Source organism: Arvicola amphibius, chromosome 1, assembly GCF_903992535.2.
Source record: "Arvicola amphibius chromosome 1, mArvAmp1.2, whole genome shotgun sequence".
Taxonomy (NCBI): domain Eukaryota; kingdom Metazoa; phylum Chordata; class Mammalia; order Rodentia; family Cricetidae; genus Arvicola; species Arvicola amphibius.
In genome coordinates this window covers 26,881,617-26,898,974 of record NC_052047.1, presented here as the reverse complement: position 1 = coordinate 26,898,974, position 17,358 = coordinate 26,881,617, and the positions used below count along the sequence as shown (strand labels likewise).

The 17,358-nt window shown below is 39.5% G+C and overlaps 1 protein-coding gene across 2 annotated transcripts in view; it reads left to right on the top strand.

The window, feature by feature from the left end:
• The window catches only part of Exoc1 (exocyst complex component 1), a 42,266-nt gene that overhangs the window by 3,336 nt on the left and 21,572 nt on the right, over positions 1-17,358 (top strand). For both annotated transcript variants that reach the window (XM_038328019.2, XM_038328011.1), the window contains exons 3-9: positions 845-975; positions 4,764-4,923; positions 9,104-9,291; positions 10,241-10,468; positions 10,634-10,766; positions 11,981-12,090; positions 15,998-16,147. In XM_038328019.2, the coding sequence (XP_038183947.1) occupies positions 845-975; positions 4,764-4,923; positions 9,104-9,291; positions 10,241-10,468; positions 10,634-10,766; positions 11,981-12,090; positions 15,998-16,147 (1,100 nt within the window). The remainder of the gene's footprint in view (positions 1-844; positions 976-4,763; positions 4,924-9,103; positions 9,292-10,240; positions 10,469-10,633; positions 10,767-11,980; positions 12,091-15,997; positions 16,148-17,358) is intronic.

The following is a 17,358-nucleotide window of genomic DNA, read 5'->3' as shown; positions in this document are numbered from 1 at the left end:
TAGCAAGTGTAGTTTAGTAGGTATGTTTGTGGTTCCCAACCTTCCCGATGCTGCAACCCTTTAATTTATATTACCCATAAAATTATTTCATAGCTACTTCCTAACTGTACTTTTGCTACTGTTATGAATCATAATGTAAATATCTTATTGCTTAAAATAAAATAACTATTTTTGCTACTGTTATGAATCATAATGTAAATATCTGATATGCAGCCCCTGTGAAAGGGTCATTCAACCCCCAGGTGAGAACCATTGCTTTAGTCCATTTTGGTATATAAGCTTTTTAAGAGTATTTGGGGTTTTCTTTGTTCATTGTTGTTGTTTGGAAAACCATTTACTTTTCAAATGTATCAGAGTTCATTCCAAATCCAAACTCTATTCTGTTGTCAGAATCATTTTTGAAACTAGAAATTAGAGCATGCTTTTTCTCTCGTTGCAGCCCTCACTGCCCCAGATGGACCCGTTGAGGAGCTGAGCACCCGTCTTTGTGGTGACTTCAGTTCCGTCCACCTTGCACTCTGTGCTGCCTGTATTGATTACTTACTGCTGCTCTTTGTGATGGCGTTAGTCTCTTTCTGGCCTCTGCATTCATACATGTCAATCACTAGATTTCCCTCCTACACCCTTTAAAACAGGTCTGGAGCCTCAAGGCCTCTGTCTGCCTTCTACCTTATAGTCTGATGTAGATGCTTCCTTTAGGATTCTACAAATTCCTCAGTTGACTTATTACAGACTATTGCACTTATTTTATGCAGTTATTTGAGGCAACTGAAAGTCACATTCACAGTGAGTGAAGAAAGAGAGATGACTGAAGTTGCTAACTCGTGCGTGTTTTGTTCAACAGTGACAACTGAGCGCCCTGTGCAGGTGAAGGTGGTCAAAGTCAAGAAGTCTGACAAGGGCGATTTCTACAAAAGGCAGATTGCTTGGGCCCTTCGCGACTTGGCTGTGGTAGACGCCAAAGATGCCATCAAAGTACGTTTTCTGTCGTCCCTGGACTGGTGTTCGGAAGAGATACTCTAAGCTTGTTCTGTGGCTATAGGGCCTGCCATCTTTTGGTCTAAAATACACTAATCTCCCCTCTTCACCCCAGTGTCGGACTACTTAAAATAGCTACATGTGTACATATGTGTGGTTCGCTTTTACTTTGCTAAAACTCTAATTAGAGTTGTGTTCAAGCTACATAAGCTAGGACAAAATAGCCTTAATACTGTGTGTTTCTTTATTTAAATTAAATATGCTTAGTAGAAATTCTGTAAAGTATATGTTGTGTAAGTTAACTTTCTAAAAACTATTCATTGTTTTGGTAAGATTTGGTTCAGAGCATGTATGATATACATAAAGGGAACCTGCCTTCTTTAGTTCTCCTGAGTGGAATGAAAACTCCCCACCTGAGGCAGCCGATCTGGACATTTGACATTTGTGGTTCAATTAAAGGAAGTCATAAGGGGTTGCATACACTATTTTGAGGTGATTAAATAAAATTTTAAGGATATAAATTTTATACCATTTTTGAGTGTGCTCAAACTTCATGCACATAGAATACTTCAGTAGTCACATAAAAGGGCCATCTGTATTCTTGGCAGGTCAAGACTGTTCTCAGTCGTACCCTGTGAAATTTAGTGGAGCTCCCTTCCTCTTGGTTCTTAGATGCAGATACTTCCTGCACCTCCCCTCCTGGCCAGACCCTGTCTGTCTGCAGCCCAGAGGTGCCTCCAGAGCACAGCGGAACACGGCAGCACACCCACCGTGCTGCTGATGCCACTTAGACCAAGGCTTGCCCTGATGTAACTGTCAGCCCCCTGCTGTAACCCCAAAACTCACATCTATTTATTAAAAAGGTACAAAGGGACGGGTAGTAGTAGTGCACAGTTTTAATACCAGCACTTGGAAGGCAGAGGCAGACAGATCTCTGTGAATTCAAGGCCATGTGATCTACAAGAGCTAGTTCCACGACAGACTAAAGCTACAGAGAAACCCTTCTCTTGAAAAAAGAGAAAGAAAAAGAAAAAAGTTACAAAGGAGAAAATGGTGTAGACATTTGTAAATTGACCTGGTAAGATAAAACTTCAGGATTTTGTTTATTACTTCGAGACAGGGTCTCTGCAACCCATGCTGGCCCTTTGGCCAGCTACTTTGGTACCTCAGGCCATCCAAACTCCTGCTCCTTGTGCCTTTGTCTCCCAAATACTGGGATGACAGACATGCACCACTGTGCCTGGCTGAAACTCTGGCTTTATTCTTACTGTAGCATAAATCTAGGTACTAAAGAGCTGAATAAACTGAGCAGTAATTTAACTATATGCAAAGAAATGCAAAGCAAAAGTAATTTCAGGAGATCCTTGCCAATGTGTGTCAGATTCCTCCTAAATGACACCCATACACACAGAGGGGAGGGGAAGAAGAGAGTAAGACCTCTTCTTTAGTATTTTAGCAAACTAGACTTTTGCTTTATTTCTAAGAAGTATCTGGGTTTTAGGAAAATGTGGAAAGTGGTTTGAGAAGTGTTGGGGAGGAGAGGGAAGAATATTTAGAAAGAAACGTAGTTTTGTTCTGTAAGTTTCAGTAGATACTTTCTGATCTGGGGGTGGGGTGGGGCAAGAAGAGGAACCCTTTTGGAAAGGTAAGAAGAAATGCCTTGGCAGCATTTCAGAAGGACACCTCCTACTTGGCCTTCCTCTCCGGCTGCTCTCCCCTTCGTGACTGTTCCTGTGCAGTTTTTCACACTGCCCAGTTCTTGCCCAGACAGACTCCTCTATGCCGACTTGCTTGATGGGTTTATTGTTGCTTCACTTCACTTTATGTAGACATCTTGGTGTGTGTTTACTATATATGGAAATAAATATGAAACTTTTATACTTAGCATGGCAGTAGCCATTTAAGATCATACATTGGTTTGTGCAGATGCTGCCACTAGAGCACTCAGCATCCTTATTGGCGCTATGGGAAGTATTCCCAGGGAAGTGATCATTCCCCATCAAGTTCATGTTAGTTGTCAACACTCTTAGATATAAGTAGTAATTACTTTTAATCATAAGTACAAGTTTTCAAATAATATTAGCTTATTTGTGTGTGTGTGTTGGGGGTGCACATGTGTCATAGCATGCACGTGGAGGTCAGAGGACAATCTATGAGAGTCTGTTCTCTCCTCCCATCGTGTGGAGTCCGAGGATAGAATGCAGGTTGTTAGGCTCGGCAGCCTTTACCGGCTGAGCTGTCTCACCAGACTAGGTTTTCAGTTTTTTGGATGCTTAAGCTCTGTATGCAAGTTGACTGATTACTAACTTTATCCTAATGTTACATGGTTATCATGCTAAAAGTTATGACCTGTTCCTTAAAATACCCCCTCTTCAAAATATCTGTTATACCTAACTTCTCTTGTCTTGAAGGTCTATTGACATTTTGTTACCCCTAAATAATGCTGTGATGAGTCAAATTATCTATATGCCCTTTGGAATATTAATATGTTGGAGCATGTTACTGTCCTATACTGTAGTGCATTTGAGTCTATGTTTTAATTCTTTTGGAAGTGAGCAATAGCATACATTCATATGTTTTCATTTCCACATAAGGGTCGAGGAGTCCTATAGACAAGAAAGAAATATTGCTATATAATGGTTGTACTGGTAGTTATTCTCAACCTGACACAAACTCAAGTCACCTGGAAGGGAGGAACTTCAGCTGAGGAAATGCCTCCAACAGATTGGCCTGTAGGCATATCTGTGGCATTTTCTTGAGTGTTGATTGATGTGGTAGGGCCCATCCCACTGGGTGAATCTATCCCTGGGCAGGTTCCTTGGAGGTATAATAAAGGTAGCTAAATGTGACCCTGGGAGCAGACTGGTAAGTAGCTTTTCCTCATGGTGCCTGCCCTGACTGTTCTTCATGATGGACAGTTACCTGGAAGTGTAAGTAAATAAACCCTTTCCTCCCCAAGCTGCTCATTGTCTTATCACAGTGACCGAGAAGCAGATGAAGCTCTGACCTAACAGACTTATAGGGGTCATAATTTGATTCACATTGCCTCAGTTTCTTAAGACAACTTTAGGGTTCACCGGCATTTCTGCCTTTTAAGATGCTTATGATAATTCTGCATTTTCAAAACAGAAAACAGCAAGTGCAGCTCTTGTTTCTCCTCTTGTTCTTAGAAAGTACATGAGGGCTTAGATTAATTTTTTCCTTATGTCTTAATTAGTTATGTTCTTTAATAGGGAGTTAGTATCAAACCACAACTATAAATAATAATGTCGAAGAAATTATGTAACTAAAACTTTATAAGCAGCTTAAAAAGAAGAAATGAGAGCCAGCTTTAGCTATACACGATTGTCATGTTACTACAGGGACGCTGAGCACAATGTCACTAAGTGTGTATCCTCTCCTTTCACCCCTAGACTCTATGGGCACAGGGAGAAAGTCCACTGTGAGATGTTGTTGCTTGTCCAGTTCTTGCTATATATTATATTGCCTAAGCACTTCAGATCATTCAGTTGGGGGGGGTGTGTGTAGTAGTAGTAGTAGTAGTAGTAGTAGTAGTAGTGTGGTAGTAGAAGTAGTAGTAGTAGTAATTGAAGCCAGGCTATTGGATCTGTGAGACAAGAGTTCTGCCACTCAGCTACATCCCCAGCCATGTAAACAATATTTTTAGTTGGTCTTTTTTCCCCCCAAGAACAGCTTCCATTCTTAATTTTTAAGTAGATTTTATATTAACAATGAAAATTACTAATTGATCAAAATCAATATATTTCTACATTTTTTTGTTCTAGGAAAATCCTGAATTTGATTTACATTTTGAAAAAATCTATAAGTGGGTTGCCAGCAGCACTGCTGAAAAGAACGCATTCATCTCGTGCATTTGGAAACTGAATCAGCGCTATCTCCGCAAAAAAATTGATTTTGTCAATGTTAGCTCACAGCTTTTGGAAGGTAAAATATTTATGCATGGTCAAGTATATTCTTAAATGAATGTATAATTTGGTATTATTCAAGGAATTAGGATACTGAATTTACTTCATAATATGTCATTAAAAATGTCTTATTGAAGACGTGTGTGCAATTATAGGATATTGATATATTAAATTTAAAAAGCAAAATCACTCATAAGCCTGGGCTTGGTGACACAGCCCAGTAATCCCAGCTTCTTGGGAGGTTAAGGCAGCAGGATTACAGATTCAAGACCTGCCTCAACTCCAGAGTGAGGCTATTGGGCAGCTTAGTGAGACCCTAATTTATAATTTTTATTTATGAAAATAAATACTGATGGCTAGAAATACAGCTCATTGGTAGCATGTGCCAGGACACTGGATTCAGTCTCAATACTTAAAAAGTATTCACTTATAAATATATTCCTTGGAGATAACTACCGTTAAAATTTTGGTATATATTCTTTTAGACTTTTTTCACTAAATACTTAATTTTCTTTAAATAGCAAAACTTACATGTATGTTTCATAACATTTTTTTCATACAATGAATTCAGTCCAAACATTTACTATATTACTAAATACTTACTCCAGACTTTTGTTTATTAAGGTTCCTGCCCTTTCTTATTTTAAACAGCTGTGGGGTAAATGCCCCCACAGCAGTACGTTCATGGCTAGCAGTAGATGTAATAACTAACACAGTTCTGGCATTACACTGCCCCAGTTTAAATTCTCTATTAAAATAGAGATGATGATAGTATCTACCTATGGTTATTATAAATATTACAGGTGTGTAACAAATGTTCAACAAACTTCCTTTCATCTTAACAACACAGAATCCTTAGACAAGAGGTCGATGAGGGTATTTGTCATTCCTCTGCCTTTGCAAATGTTCCTGTGGACTGTTCTGTGTCTCAGGACAACCTCTGCTCTGAAGTATTAAAATGTGCAGTGAGATTTCATTCTTTGCAAGTTTCTTTCCTAAAGGTGTAAGCCTTGTATGGAAATGGTTCTTAATTCCCCTTAGATGCAGTTTGTACAGTATTCTTTATCTCAATGAAAACTGCTGTTTTATTGTTTTGAGACAGAATCCTGTTGTGAAGCCCAGGCTAGCTTGGAATTCACTGTGTAGTGGATTCCAGGTTGTCTTTGAACTCATGGCAGTCCTCTTGTCTCACCTTCCTAGTGAGCCATCATATCCTCATGAAAGCTTTATTCATGTATCTGTTGGAAGGAGAACATGTTATCCCGTGACACCTGTGTGGAGGGCAGAGGACGGTGTTGTAGAGTTCTCCCTTCCATCTGTATATGGCTTCCAGGGTTTGAATTCGGGTCACCAGGCAAGCATCCAAAACTGCCAAGCCACTCTCTGGCCCAGTACTCAGTAATTTAAGAAATAGTTTGAAGCAAGCCATTTATCTAGCCACTTGCTTCTTTTGTTTTATTTAGATCTGTTTTTATTTGCCTGTGGACCTTTCTCCTTTCAAGTAGATTTTTCTTTCCCATCAACTTTACTCTCAAGCTGTGGTGCTTAGAACTGGCAAATACTCCTGTCTGTCAGATCCTAAGAAGCCACTGAGACACTGGCCTAGGTTAGGAGCGTCAAGGGACTGCCATGTCACCAGGGTCTGACTCCCTAGAATTATATAATATCTATTGCCTTCAATTACAGATTCATTTGCTTTGAATCTTTTAGGAGTTTTGTTTTGTTTGTTTTACCAATTGAGGCAAGAATATTCTGATGATTCAGTCATTCATTGAAAAGCTTGTCATTCTGTTTTCAAATATATGTTTCTAGATGTTATTTATTCCTAATATATATATATTAAACTGATATATTTTATTAGTAAATGTCTCCAGGCTTTGGATAATGTTGCAGGGACGGGGGTGGGTAGGTTCATTACCACCTCACTTGAGGAGCTAAATAACCGTCCAAGTAAGTTGATACTGTTGTAACTGTTCATGCAGCAGCGGCAGCAACTTTTGTAGTTTTTAATAAATGATAATTGAACGTTGGGGTTTTCGAGACAAAGAGGGAAGTTCTTTTTTTTTTGTCTTTTCTTTTTCGTTCTTTGACTTGCATCTAGGTTTTTAAATAATCTCCCACTTGACCTTTGAATGTCTGCTTGCACTGCTGTCTCCTGTGTTTGTTTCTTGCCTCAGTCTTATTCTTCAAAGCAGTATTTTGTGACTAATCCTTGCTGAGGGAGTGTCCTGGCACAGCTTTGGGCCTGGAGTGAAAATAACAACACTAAATGCATGAGTCACAGCTGACCTAAAAACACTGCCCAGGAAATGATTTCGTTTCCCAGTTTTCTTCAAGGACTAGTCAGAACTGTTTGTCAAAGACTGAGAGGAATACAGAGAGACACTTAGTGAGTAAGACAAACAAGCAAGAGGTTAAGCTTCTTAGGATCTGTCCACTGTGGTTGATTTTGATGCTGCCCTGAGAACCCGTTGAGTGTGAAATCACATGAGATATGGGTAGTAGTTAAAAGTTTTAAATCTGTATACTTTTCTACCCAGCTAATATTCTTTGCTTACTTTCCTCTGCTTCTCTCGTACCTTTTACTCTCCAGAACTGCCTAAAGTTACAGAAGGTGCGTAACACCTGTTCTTACTCTATTCCGTGTGTGTATTACTTGCCTCTGTTGTATGCTAATGGTTGCATATTTTGTGGAGTGTGTACAAGGATAAATTTATTACAAAATCCGCAGAGTAATAAAAGTAATAGTACTATTCCTTATTAGCTTCCAAAGAACTGACTCAGGAGGAGGAAATGCTGCTAGAGTAGCTTTGTTTATTTTTCATGTTAGTGTGAGGCACTGTGCTGGGTGATTTAGGGAGTCTCTGCCCTCTAGTGCTTAATATGGAGTCACAGCTGATAGATCTGCGTTTGCACAGTGAAGTAAATGTCCTCATTGAAAAGACAAGGAACATGGCAATGCCTCTCTAGAAACATTTCTGTACTGTAATCTGTAAATTGCATGTACCAGAAATTTTAACACCCCCCCCTTAAATAACTAAATCCGCATAACATACTGTCTTCTTCAGAATCAATACTTATCTCACTTGGAATTAGTGTGTTTTTGTTCTGAGACAAATAAAGATTTCCAGCCATGCTGAATGAAAGTATTCATTTTCATGTAAAATACAAACACTAATAGCATCCAGACGTTGTGATTTAATTCCTGTCTCAATCAGGCTGGAAAATCAGTGGCTTTCTGTAAAGCTATAGTTAGGGCTAACAGTGATTGTTTATTTTACCTCTATCAAACTTTGTACAAGATGCTCACACATTCAGTGTGTTCCTTTCTCCAAAGTGAATCTAGGTATTGATCTAGAAAGCACTTCAGATTTGACCTCTCGGTACTTGTTTGGAAGCATGGAAACTGTGCAGTGTTCTAACTTCAGGTCCACCACTTTGTGTTCCCTCACTAGAATTAGTAAGGAAATTTCTGTGGTCTGTCTCTATCTAGGCATGCGAAGTTTTTAAACAATAACAAGAAATAGAAAATGCAGTCAGTATTTTCAATATTTGCCATTTCTTGTGGATAACACACATGCCTCTCACTTCAATGAAAAGTTATTTGAAAGGTGTGTGTGAGAGAGAGAGACAGAGACACACACACACACACACACACACAGAGAGAGAGAGAGAGAGAGAGAGAGAGAGAGAGAGAGAGAGAGAGAGAGAGAGAGAGAGAGAGAGAGAGAGAGAGATGAAAATAGCAAAAACAAGGGGAAATGCTACCCAGAAAGAAAGGAAGGAACTGTTCTTTCACGATTCATCATGATCACAGTTCATCGCCACTGTTTTGTTAGAGCAGAGCCGTCTCTGGTGGGGAGCAGGAACCGGGTTCCTTCTTCATGCTGTCCATCTTAGTGGAATTACGTTTTGAGAGATTGTGACTAAAGCCCATTTTAACACTTGTAGGTCAGAGCATACTAGACCACATGCTTTCTGATGCTCTTAGGACCTCCCTCAGTAACATTGTGATTCCGTATGAAAATAAGGTTGGAGACTTTTTTCATATATTCTGAATCATTCTTTTCTATCCTTCAACCACTAAGTGTGGCCTGTGCTTATAATCAGTCTTAACTAGCTATCCCTTTTAAGTGCCATGTTATAGTTCTTCCTGTTTTCTGAAGACTTGCTTTCGTTACGTTTTTACCTTCTTTAAGAATCTGTCCCAAGCGGGGAGAATCAGAGTGTAACAGGAGGGGATGAAGAAGCCGTGGACGAGTACCAGGAGTTAAATGCAAGAGAAGAGCAGGACATTGAAATAATGATGGACGGCTGCGAGTGTGCGATCTCCAATGCTGAAGCCTTTGCGGAGAAGTTGTCCCGAGAGCTGCAAGTGCTCGACGGGGTAAGAATTCCTCGTGCTGGGAGTCAGTGGTGCACGGTGGGTTGCAAAGGCTGGTGGTGCTGTGTTTTCTGCCTTACCACTTCAGCTGTTACATGGGGAATGCTGTTGTATTTGTAAGCTTATTGCCAGCTGTCACCAAGCTCTATTCTTTTTGTTCAGAAATTAGAGCCAGGTAGTGAGGAGATAGCTCAGTAGCTAAAGCACTTGGCACTCAAGCTTGAGGAGCAGAGTTCAGATCCCCAGAGCCCAAGTAAATACTTGGTGGGCATAGTAGCTCTTCTGTAGTCCCAACTATTGTGAGTCAGAGATAGGGGGTCCCTGGGGAAAGCTGAATAGACATTCAGGGAGCTTTGGGTTCAGGTGAGAGACCCTGTCTCAATAATAAGGGGAAGAGCAATTAAGGAAGACATCCTCCATTTGGGGTTCACGCTCACACATATACCTGCAGATGTTTATATGCACGCACACACATGATAAAAACCATTTCCAGTGAAGACATTTGGCTAAGGTTTTAGATTTTGGAATGTCCTTAATATACAATGGGAGATGAAGAAAAATAGACAACCAGGTGCCATCTTAGGGATTAATTTCCCTAGCCTCTGAATAACATTGTCAAAGAAGAACATTTTCATTGTTTGTAAAACAAAAAATACCAATAAGTATAAATTAGAATAAGTGAATTATTTAGCAAGCGAGCTGAGTCAGTGTGGTAAGAAGGATCTGGTGCTTGCCACTAAAGGGCTTTAGAGCAGAGCCCTCTGATTTCCCTGCACAGTTTCTGAGACACAGCCTCAAACCTTAGTACAGAGACAAGTAAGCCTCACAAAGCACTGTGGGAAGGGGAAGCGGGAGCTGACTGACTAATGCAGGGGCCTGGCAGTGTTTCACCTTGTGCTTCTTTTGCACGTTTAAACAAAATGCACCTTTGTATTCTCTTTTCACTTTGTAGGCTAACATTCAGTCAATCATGGCCTCTGAAAAGCAGGTGAATACTCTGATGCAGTTGCTGGATGAGGCCCTAAAGGAGGTGGATCAGATTGAGCTGAAACTGAGCAGTTACGAGGAGATGCTCCAAAGTGTGAAAGAGCAAATGGACCAGATCTCTGAAAGCAACCACCTGATTCATCTCAGCAACACGAATAACGTGAAGCTCCTGTCCGAGATAGAGTTCCTCGTGGTGAGCATCTCACAGATTGCCCACAGAGCACACCCAGAAAGTCATGATCATGTGTAAAACTCACCATTTAAAGACAGTCCAGACTGGGTGGTAGAGCTCAATAGCACCCTGCCTGTATTTTCCCCACAATTACATGTGCAAGTGGTGTGTTTGAATGTATTCCAGAACCACATGGACTTGGCCAAAGGTCACATAAAGGCCCTTCAGGAAGGGGATCTTGCTTCTTCCCGAGGCATTGAGGCCTGCACCAACGCTGCTGATGCCCTTCTGCAGTGCATGAATGTCGCTCTTCGACCAGGTGTGTTCAGTAGCTGTGATAAGATCTGATCAAGAGCTGAGACCAGCATTGGAACTTGAAGGAAATGCTTTGACTTGGTAGAAATAACTTGGGCTAAGTGATTGAGGGTTAATTTACTAGCTGTGCAAATTAGTTTTACAGATTCCCCAACAAATTTATTTCTATTAATACTAAAAACATTTTCATTTCAGTTCCTTCTAATTGAACATCATTGACTCTAATATTTTTACCTTCACAAATTTAGTATGTGACTGTCTAGTTTTTATTTTGTTCAGTTTTGGGTTAATATCTCACAAAATAGCCAAGGCTGGTCTCAAGCCCATAATCACCCTGCTTCCCAAGTGCCGAGAGTACAGGCAGGCTCTACCGTGCAGCGCTCTCACCATAATCCTGTTTAAAAATGTACTTGTATGTATTGCTGGGTGTGTGCAGGGTGTGTGCATGTGCAGCATGTTGAGGCCAGAGGACGTCTTTGAGGATTCACTTCTCTTCTTCCACCTTTACGTGTGTTCTGGGGATTGACCTCAGGTCGCCTGGTTTGTGTGGCAAGCACCTTTACCTGCGGATTCGTCTCGCTGCCCTACCTTGATCTTTAGATCTTTCTTATTAAAAGCAAGCACAGGTACCGTTAAGATATGCCAGAGAGGATACGGTTTTTCTAGGCGATGTTTCTAAAACATGAATGTGCATTCAGATCAGCTAGAGGACTTAATAAACCCACATTTGTTGGTCAAGCTGAAGTCCTGAAATTCATATTTCTAGTGGTTGCCAGATGATACCAAAGAAGAAACAGTATGTTGTATTATTTTTTCCTCAAATTTTATAAAGCAAATAAAAAAGTCATTAAAGATTTAGATTCTTCAAGACTTAAGTGTGGGTATCATTAGAATAATATAGATTTGAGCTGCAGCTCAGTGGGAGACTATTTGCCTAACATGCACAGGGCTCTCGGTGCCTCAGGGAGTTGGGGGAAGAAAATTCACTAAGCATGGAGGGAAGGCCAGCACGTGCTAGGTAGTCCACGAAGAAGAGATGTTTGCTGCACAGTCTGGTGACCCGAGATGGATCACTGGAACTCACGTAAAGGTAAGGCTGGGGATGGGCTCCACAAACTTGTCCTCTGACCCCCATGCACACTGGCATGGCATTTCTCGGTAAACACGGAGGGACTCTTGGCCCTGCTGAGTCAGTGAGGGACTGTTGTTCTGATGCAGGCCACGACATGCTCCTGGCCGTCAAGCAGCAGCAGCAGCGCTTCAGTGACTTGAGGGAGCATTTTGCCCGAAGACTGGCCAGTCATCTCAACAATGTTTTTGTTCAACAGGTAATTTTAATTTACTATGAACTAACATGTTTCCATAGGTCATTTATATGTTGCCCTAAACCTAAATTTTCATAAATTTTAATGTGTTCATTTGGGGCTATAATATACTCCTTTATACATTTCAATGATTGTAATATTCTGAAATCTGTGCCTAGTTCCTCATAGAAGTACTTTGGACTACAGGTAACCCTTTATACAGATATCAAGTTCCTTTCAGCTGAAACTGGCTCTAGGAATCAGATAGATAACGGCATTCATTAGTTACATATGTAGTGGCAGGTCTGTGTTGCTGTTGAGCCTCTTGTATTTTTCAGTGTTTAGAGGTGAGAATCAGATCTGACATAGTATTTTCAATGTGTCATAGGTTCTGTGTGGTTGAACACATTGTGTACATGTAGGAAACTAGAGCAACAGTGAATTTTGGTTGATTCAGTCTCCATGTTACAAACCTGCATCTTTTTTTTAATAGAAAGAGGTTTTATAATTAATGACATGGCAGCAATATTTTAATAATGCCAAGGGTACCTTATATGGGGATTTGAGCAGAAGGTATTTTAATAGTTAATATACTTAGGTTCTTGTGGGGTTCTTTTGTCTTTTACTTTATTAGACATACTGAACAGAAAAAATAAGGAGAAATCTTAATAATCGGTGCGTGCTCTCTGGAAACACTGGCTGCTCTTTGCAGTATTCTAAAACAGTTGTCTTACTGTATTTTATTCCCGACTAGTTTACTCAGGCCCTCCTTCAGCTCTATAGCAGGCCCTACTCTCTTTCGGTTCCTGTGAGTACACCAAACTGGCTCGGCACCTCTGACTTTTTTTCATAAATATATATAAAGTTTGCTAAAGTTAGCAGCAGAATTTTATGCTTACAGCTTAACTTACTGATTTAAGCTACCCATTAACTATATTTGTAATAGTTTTAAAATATCCCATTTTGCCAAAAAGGCATTTAACCTTATTCTGCTTGCCTTTCTCCATTTCTCTCTTCTCCTTGATTTTTTAGTAATTGCTTGGTGGTTGAGGTGCATATTAGACTTTGCATTGGGATCTTTGGAATAAATGCTTCTCATTCTATGAGAAGCTCAAAGTCTAGGGAGAGACAGACAGACACTTGGGAATGGCAGCTGTGATGGTGGTGCTGTGAGGAAGACCACCTCACTAAGCCTGGGAGGGGAAATCAGGGCAGACTCATTTCACTGGGCCTGCAAAGTATCAATAAGGAAGTCAACTGAAACTCACATAGGAAACTCCTGTTTTTCTTAGTTTATGATTTTAATGCTCTTGACAGTGATGTTATCCACATGTGTAGATGGCATCAAAAAAAGACAGCAAACAGTGGTCTTTCTGCATCCTTAACTATTGACTGTAACACGCAGTTACTCATTCTGTGTGCTTCTTTGCCTTGTAAACTAATGGCTTTGTTTAAAGTGACTGATTCCCATTTCTGAAAATCTAATATGAACTGTTAACATGTGAGTGATGCATGATATATATATATATAAAAAACAACAACATTGCAACGGCCTGTGATGTGTTGCCAAAGGTGGGAAAGGATGTCTCAAGTAAAGAAAGAGATTGTCTCTGTTGAGCTTAGTCATCAGGACGCTGGCGAAGGGGCTAAAGAACATGGAGATTTCTGTTCCGGACAAGGCGACAGGAGAGCTGGGAGGTTTTGACTAGCGTGTGATGGTGCTCCTCTGCCACTTCCCATTTAGTTGCCTCATTTAATAGCAGGGATAATAAAAGTGTCTGCTTCACTTAGACCAGTGTTTGGCTCTAGTAAGGTGCACCATGTTACCTTTTATTAAAAATTCTAGTATCTAGCTGGATGTGGTGGTGCACACCTTTAATCCCAGCACTTGGGAAGTAGAGGCAGGCAAGTATCTATGAGTTTGAGGCCAGTCTGATCTACATAGATAGTTCCAGGCTAGTCAAGACTGCATAGTGAGACCATGTTTCATATATATATATATATATATATATATATATATATATATATATATATAAATTTTACCAGCATATATTGTTGATGATTAATTCTTCCACTCTCCAGAAGAGATTTTTAATGATTTAAAAGCTTTCTCAGGGCTGGAGAGATGGCTCAGCGGTTAAGAGCACTGGCTGCTCTTCCAGAAGTCCTGAGTTCACTTCCCAGCAACCACATGGTGGCTCACAGCCATCTATAGTGAGATCTGGTGCCCTCTTTTGGCCTGCAGGGATACATGGAAGGAATGTTGTATACATAATAAATAAATATAAAAAAAAGCTTTCTCAACCTGAAATAATATAACTTAATGTGTAATAGACTGAGTAAATATAAATTTGTAGAAAACATCATTTTGTGTCTTGAATCATTGAGAAAAGTTAATGAAGAAGAATGTTTTGTGCAATGAAAGCAAATGTGACGTTGCTCAGTAACACAGTGTTTGGAACATTTGTCAAGCAGGACACCCTCTTCTCCATCAGCACAATAGGTAAGAGATCCTGGGAGACACTGCTGAACCTGTGTAGCATCTGTGGATACCTTTGTTTTCTATGTGCCGTTCTGTAGAGCTGTTCTGTAATGTAATGGTATATTAACTTTGAAAACCATAGAGGTGGAGACAGACCAATGACATACATAATAAAGCATGTAAATTAGAAGTGACAAATCTTTCAAATTAAAACAATTTTAATTCTTTTAGCTCAGGGTGCTTATCAAACCATTGTATTTCAACTAGTAGTATATACATTTTGGTGATTTTACGAAGTTAATCATCCAACTCCTTTACTTGATTCAGCAGCTTTTGTAAATTTAATGATTTCTATAAAATACTGATAGTCTATGAATAGGCAACTAAAATGAATGGAGATGACTTCAAGTAAATGTGGCTTGTGTTGGTCTTTGCTTGCTTGTTGGAAAATTTTATTTCAAGGACAATCTAGTCTTGCAACTTCCTCATCTTTTTGGCATTGGCTTTCCTCTCCATCACAGATGTTGACTGAATAGCAAGAAAGAGCTAGATTGTCCAACAAAAGGCTGAGGTGTTTCATTTATAGAGAGATGCTCACACATCTCTACACACTTACAGCCACGCAGCAGTTGCAGCTTTTGATTCTGGCTAAATGCTTTTGTTTGAATGTTTTTAAAGGAAGACAGAAGTTAGACATGGTTACAAAGATTCCAGTTATGGCTTTCATCCTATGTGACCTGAGCAAGTTACTTAATACCCTGAACCTTGGGTTCTTCTAGAAAATAGGGTTAGTAAGCCAATAATCTAGCAGTCTGTATTTTTCTAAAGCAAAAGTCAAGACACATGATCTGTTTATTACTAATTTATTCACATAAATTGCCAAGGCTTATAATAGTCATATGTGGTCATTTGACTAGCACATCACTTTAATGGAAAAATTGGAATTAACATTGTTATTAGGGATTATCATGGAAAGACCAAGATATAACCATCTATAGTCCTTACTAACTTTAAAATTTCATATCTTACACATTTTTATCTGTTGAAAAAAATAGAGCTTCTGGTAGGAATCTCATTAAGAAAAGTGGACAGTTTGTTTTAGATGACTCCCTTTGGTGTGTTTCTTAATACAGTCTGTATCAAGAAGTTTATTTCTTAGTACACTGTAAAGTGATGGAGAGAGGCAAGCTTTACTCAACTCTCTCAACTCTTTAGAAAGATGGAGTGAGTGACGCTTTATCATAGTGCCACCCAGGCATGCTCGTATTAATGGTGGTAGTATTCCGTGAATATACACGATGGTAAAAGTCGACAAGTAAGTGCTTGGTTTTTATTTTTCTGATTTGCTTGGTATTACTTGACTACATTTGGTTATTATCTCAAATTTTCTATTGTAATGGTGTTCTCTTGAACTTTCCTTCATATTAATTACTTGTTTACTCCCTCTAGGGTCATGACCAGAGTTCAACTCTTGCTCAGCATTCTGCTGAACTGACTCTACCCAATCATCATCCATTTCATAGAGACTTGCTCCGATATGCCAAGCTGATGGAGTGGCTAAAGAGTACAGATTATGGAAAATATGAAGGACTAACAAAGGTATGGATTTGATGTCAGTTACTCACTGGTCTACAGTATAGTCTTAGATTGTATTTTAAGCTCCTTAACATCGAACTGAAGTATGTTTTTAACAGAGCAAAAGATAGTTGAACTTCTGAGTGCTCAGTTATTTACTTGGATAAAAGGAACCAGGCATGTACATGATGCACAGACATGAATACAGGAAAAAATACACTTAAATAAATACATCTATTTTTAATTTTAAAAAAAAGTATCTGTTTATTATAGTAAGGAGGTTGCTTGTTTGTTTCCCAGCTGCCCAGACTCCCAAAATAACCACACAGAAACTATATTAATTAAATCACTGCTTGGCCATTAGCTCTAGCTTCTTATTGGCTAGCTCTTACATATTAATTTAACCCATTTCTATTAATCTGTGTATTACCACGTGGCTGTGGCTTACCAGGTAAAGTTCTGCCTGGTGTCTCTCTCTGGCAGGGCTACATGACTTCTCTCTGACTCCACCTCCTTTCTCCCAGCATTCAGTTTACTTTTTCCCCCGCCTAGCTCTACTCTACCCTATCAGTCCAAACCAGTTTTCTTTATTAATTAACTAATCATATTCACAGCATACAGAGGGGAATCCTACATTACCTCCCCTTTTCTGTTTAAATAAAAAAGGAAGGTTTTAACTTTAACATAGTAAAATAACATATAACAAAATAGATATCAAGCAAAAATTACAGTTACAATATTTATATCTACTTTATCTTTTATCGTAACTAAGGAAAACTATAATTATAACTATAAATTCTTCAACTCCATCAAAGACTCCGGAAGGATATAATATTGCCTAAGTAAATAGGAAGTGCATTGTAAGAAACTTCCAAAACTTTAGAAATGACAGAGACATCTTACTGCCTGGACAGTCACCAAAAGTTATTCTGTACCGTTGGGGCATCCATCTTTAGCCTACTGGCCCATAGTATCTGGCAGACTTTTCCATGAAGCAGGAAATTTCAAAGACAGTTCCACCTATATTGGCAATTTGTCAGTCACTTTCTTCTGTGTCCTGCAGAATGTCTGGCAGACTTTTTCATGAAGCAGGAAACCTGAAGGACGGTCTCACCTTTAGGCAAGCTCAGCAGTCATTTCTCTGTGAGTCCTGCATGTCCAGTCCATACAGTAGACCATCAAGCAGTCCAGGCAAGAGAAGTATTTTGCCCAAATGACTAAACAGCTCCATAAGG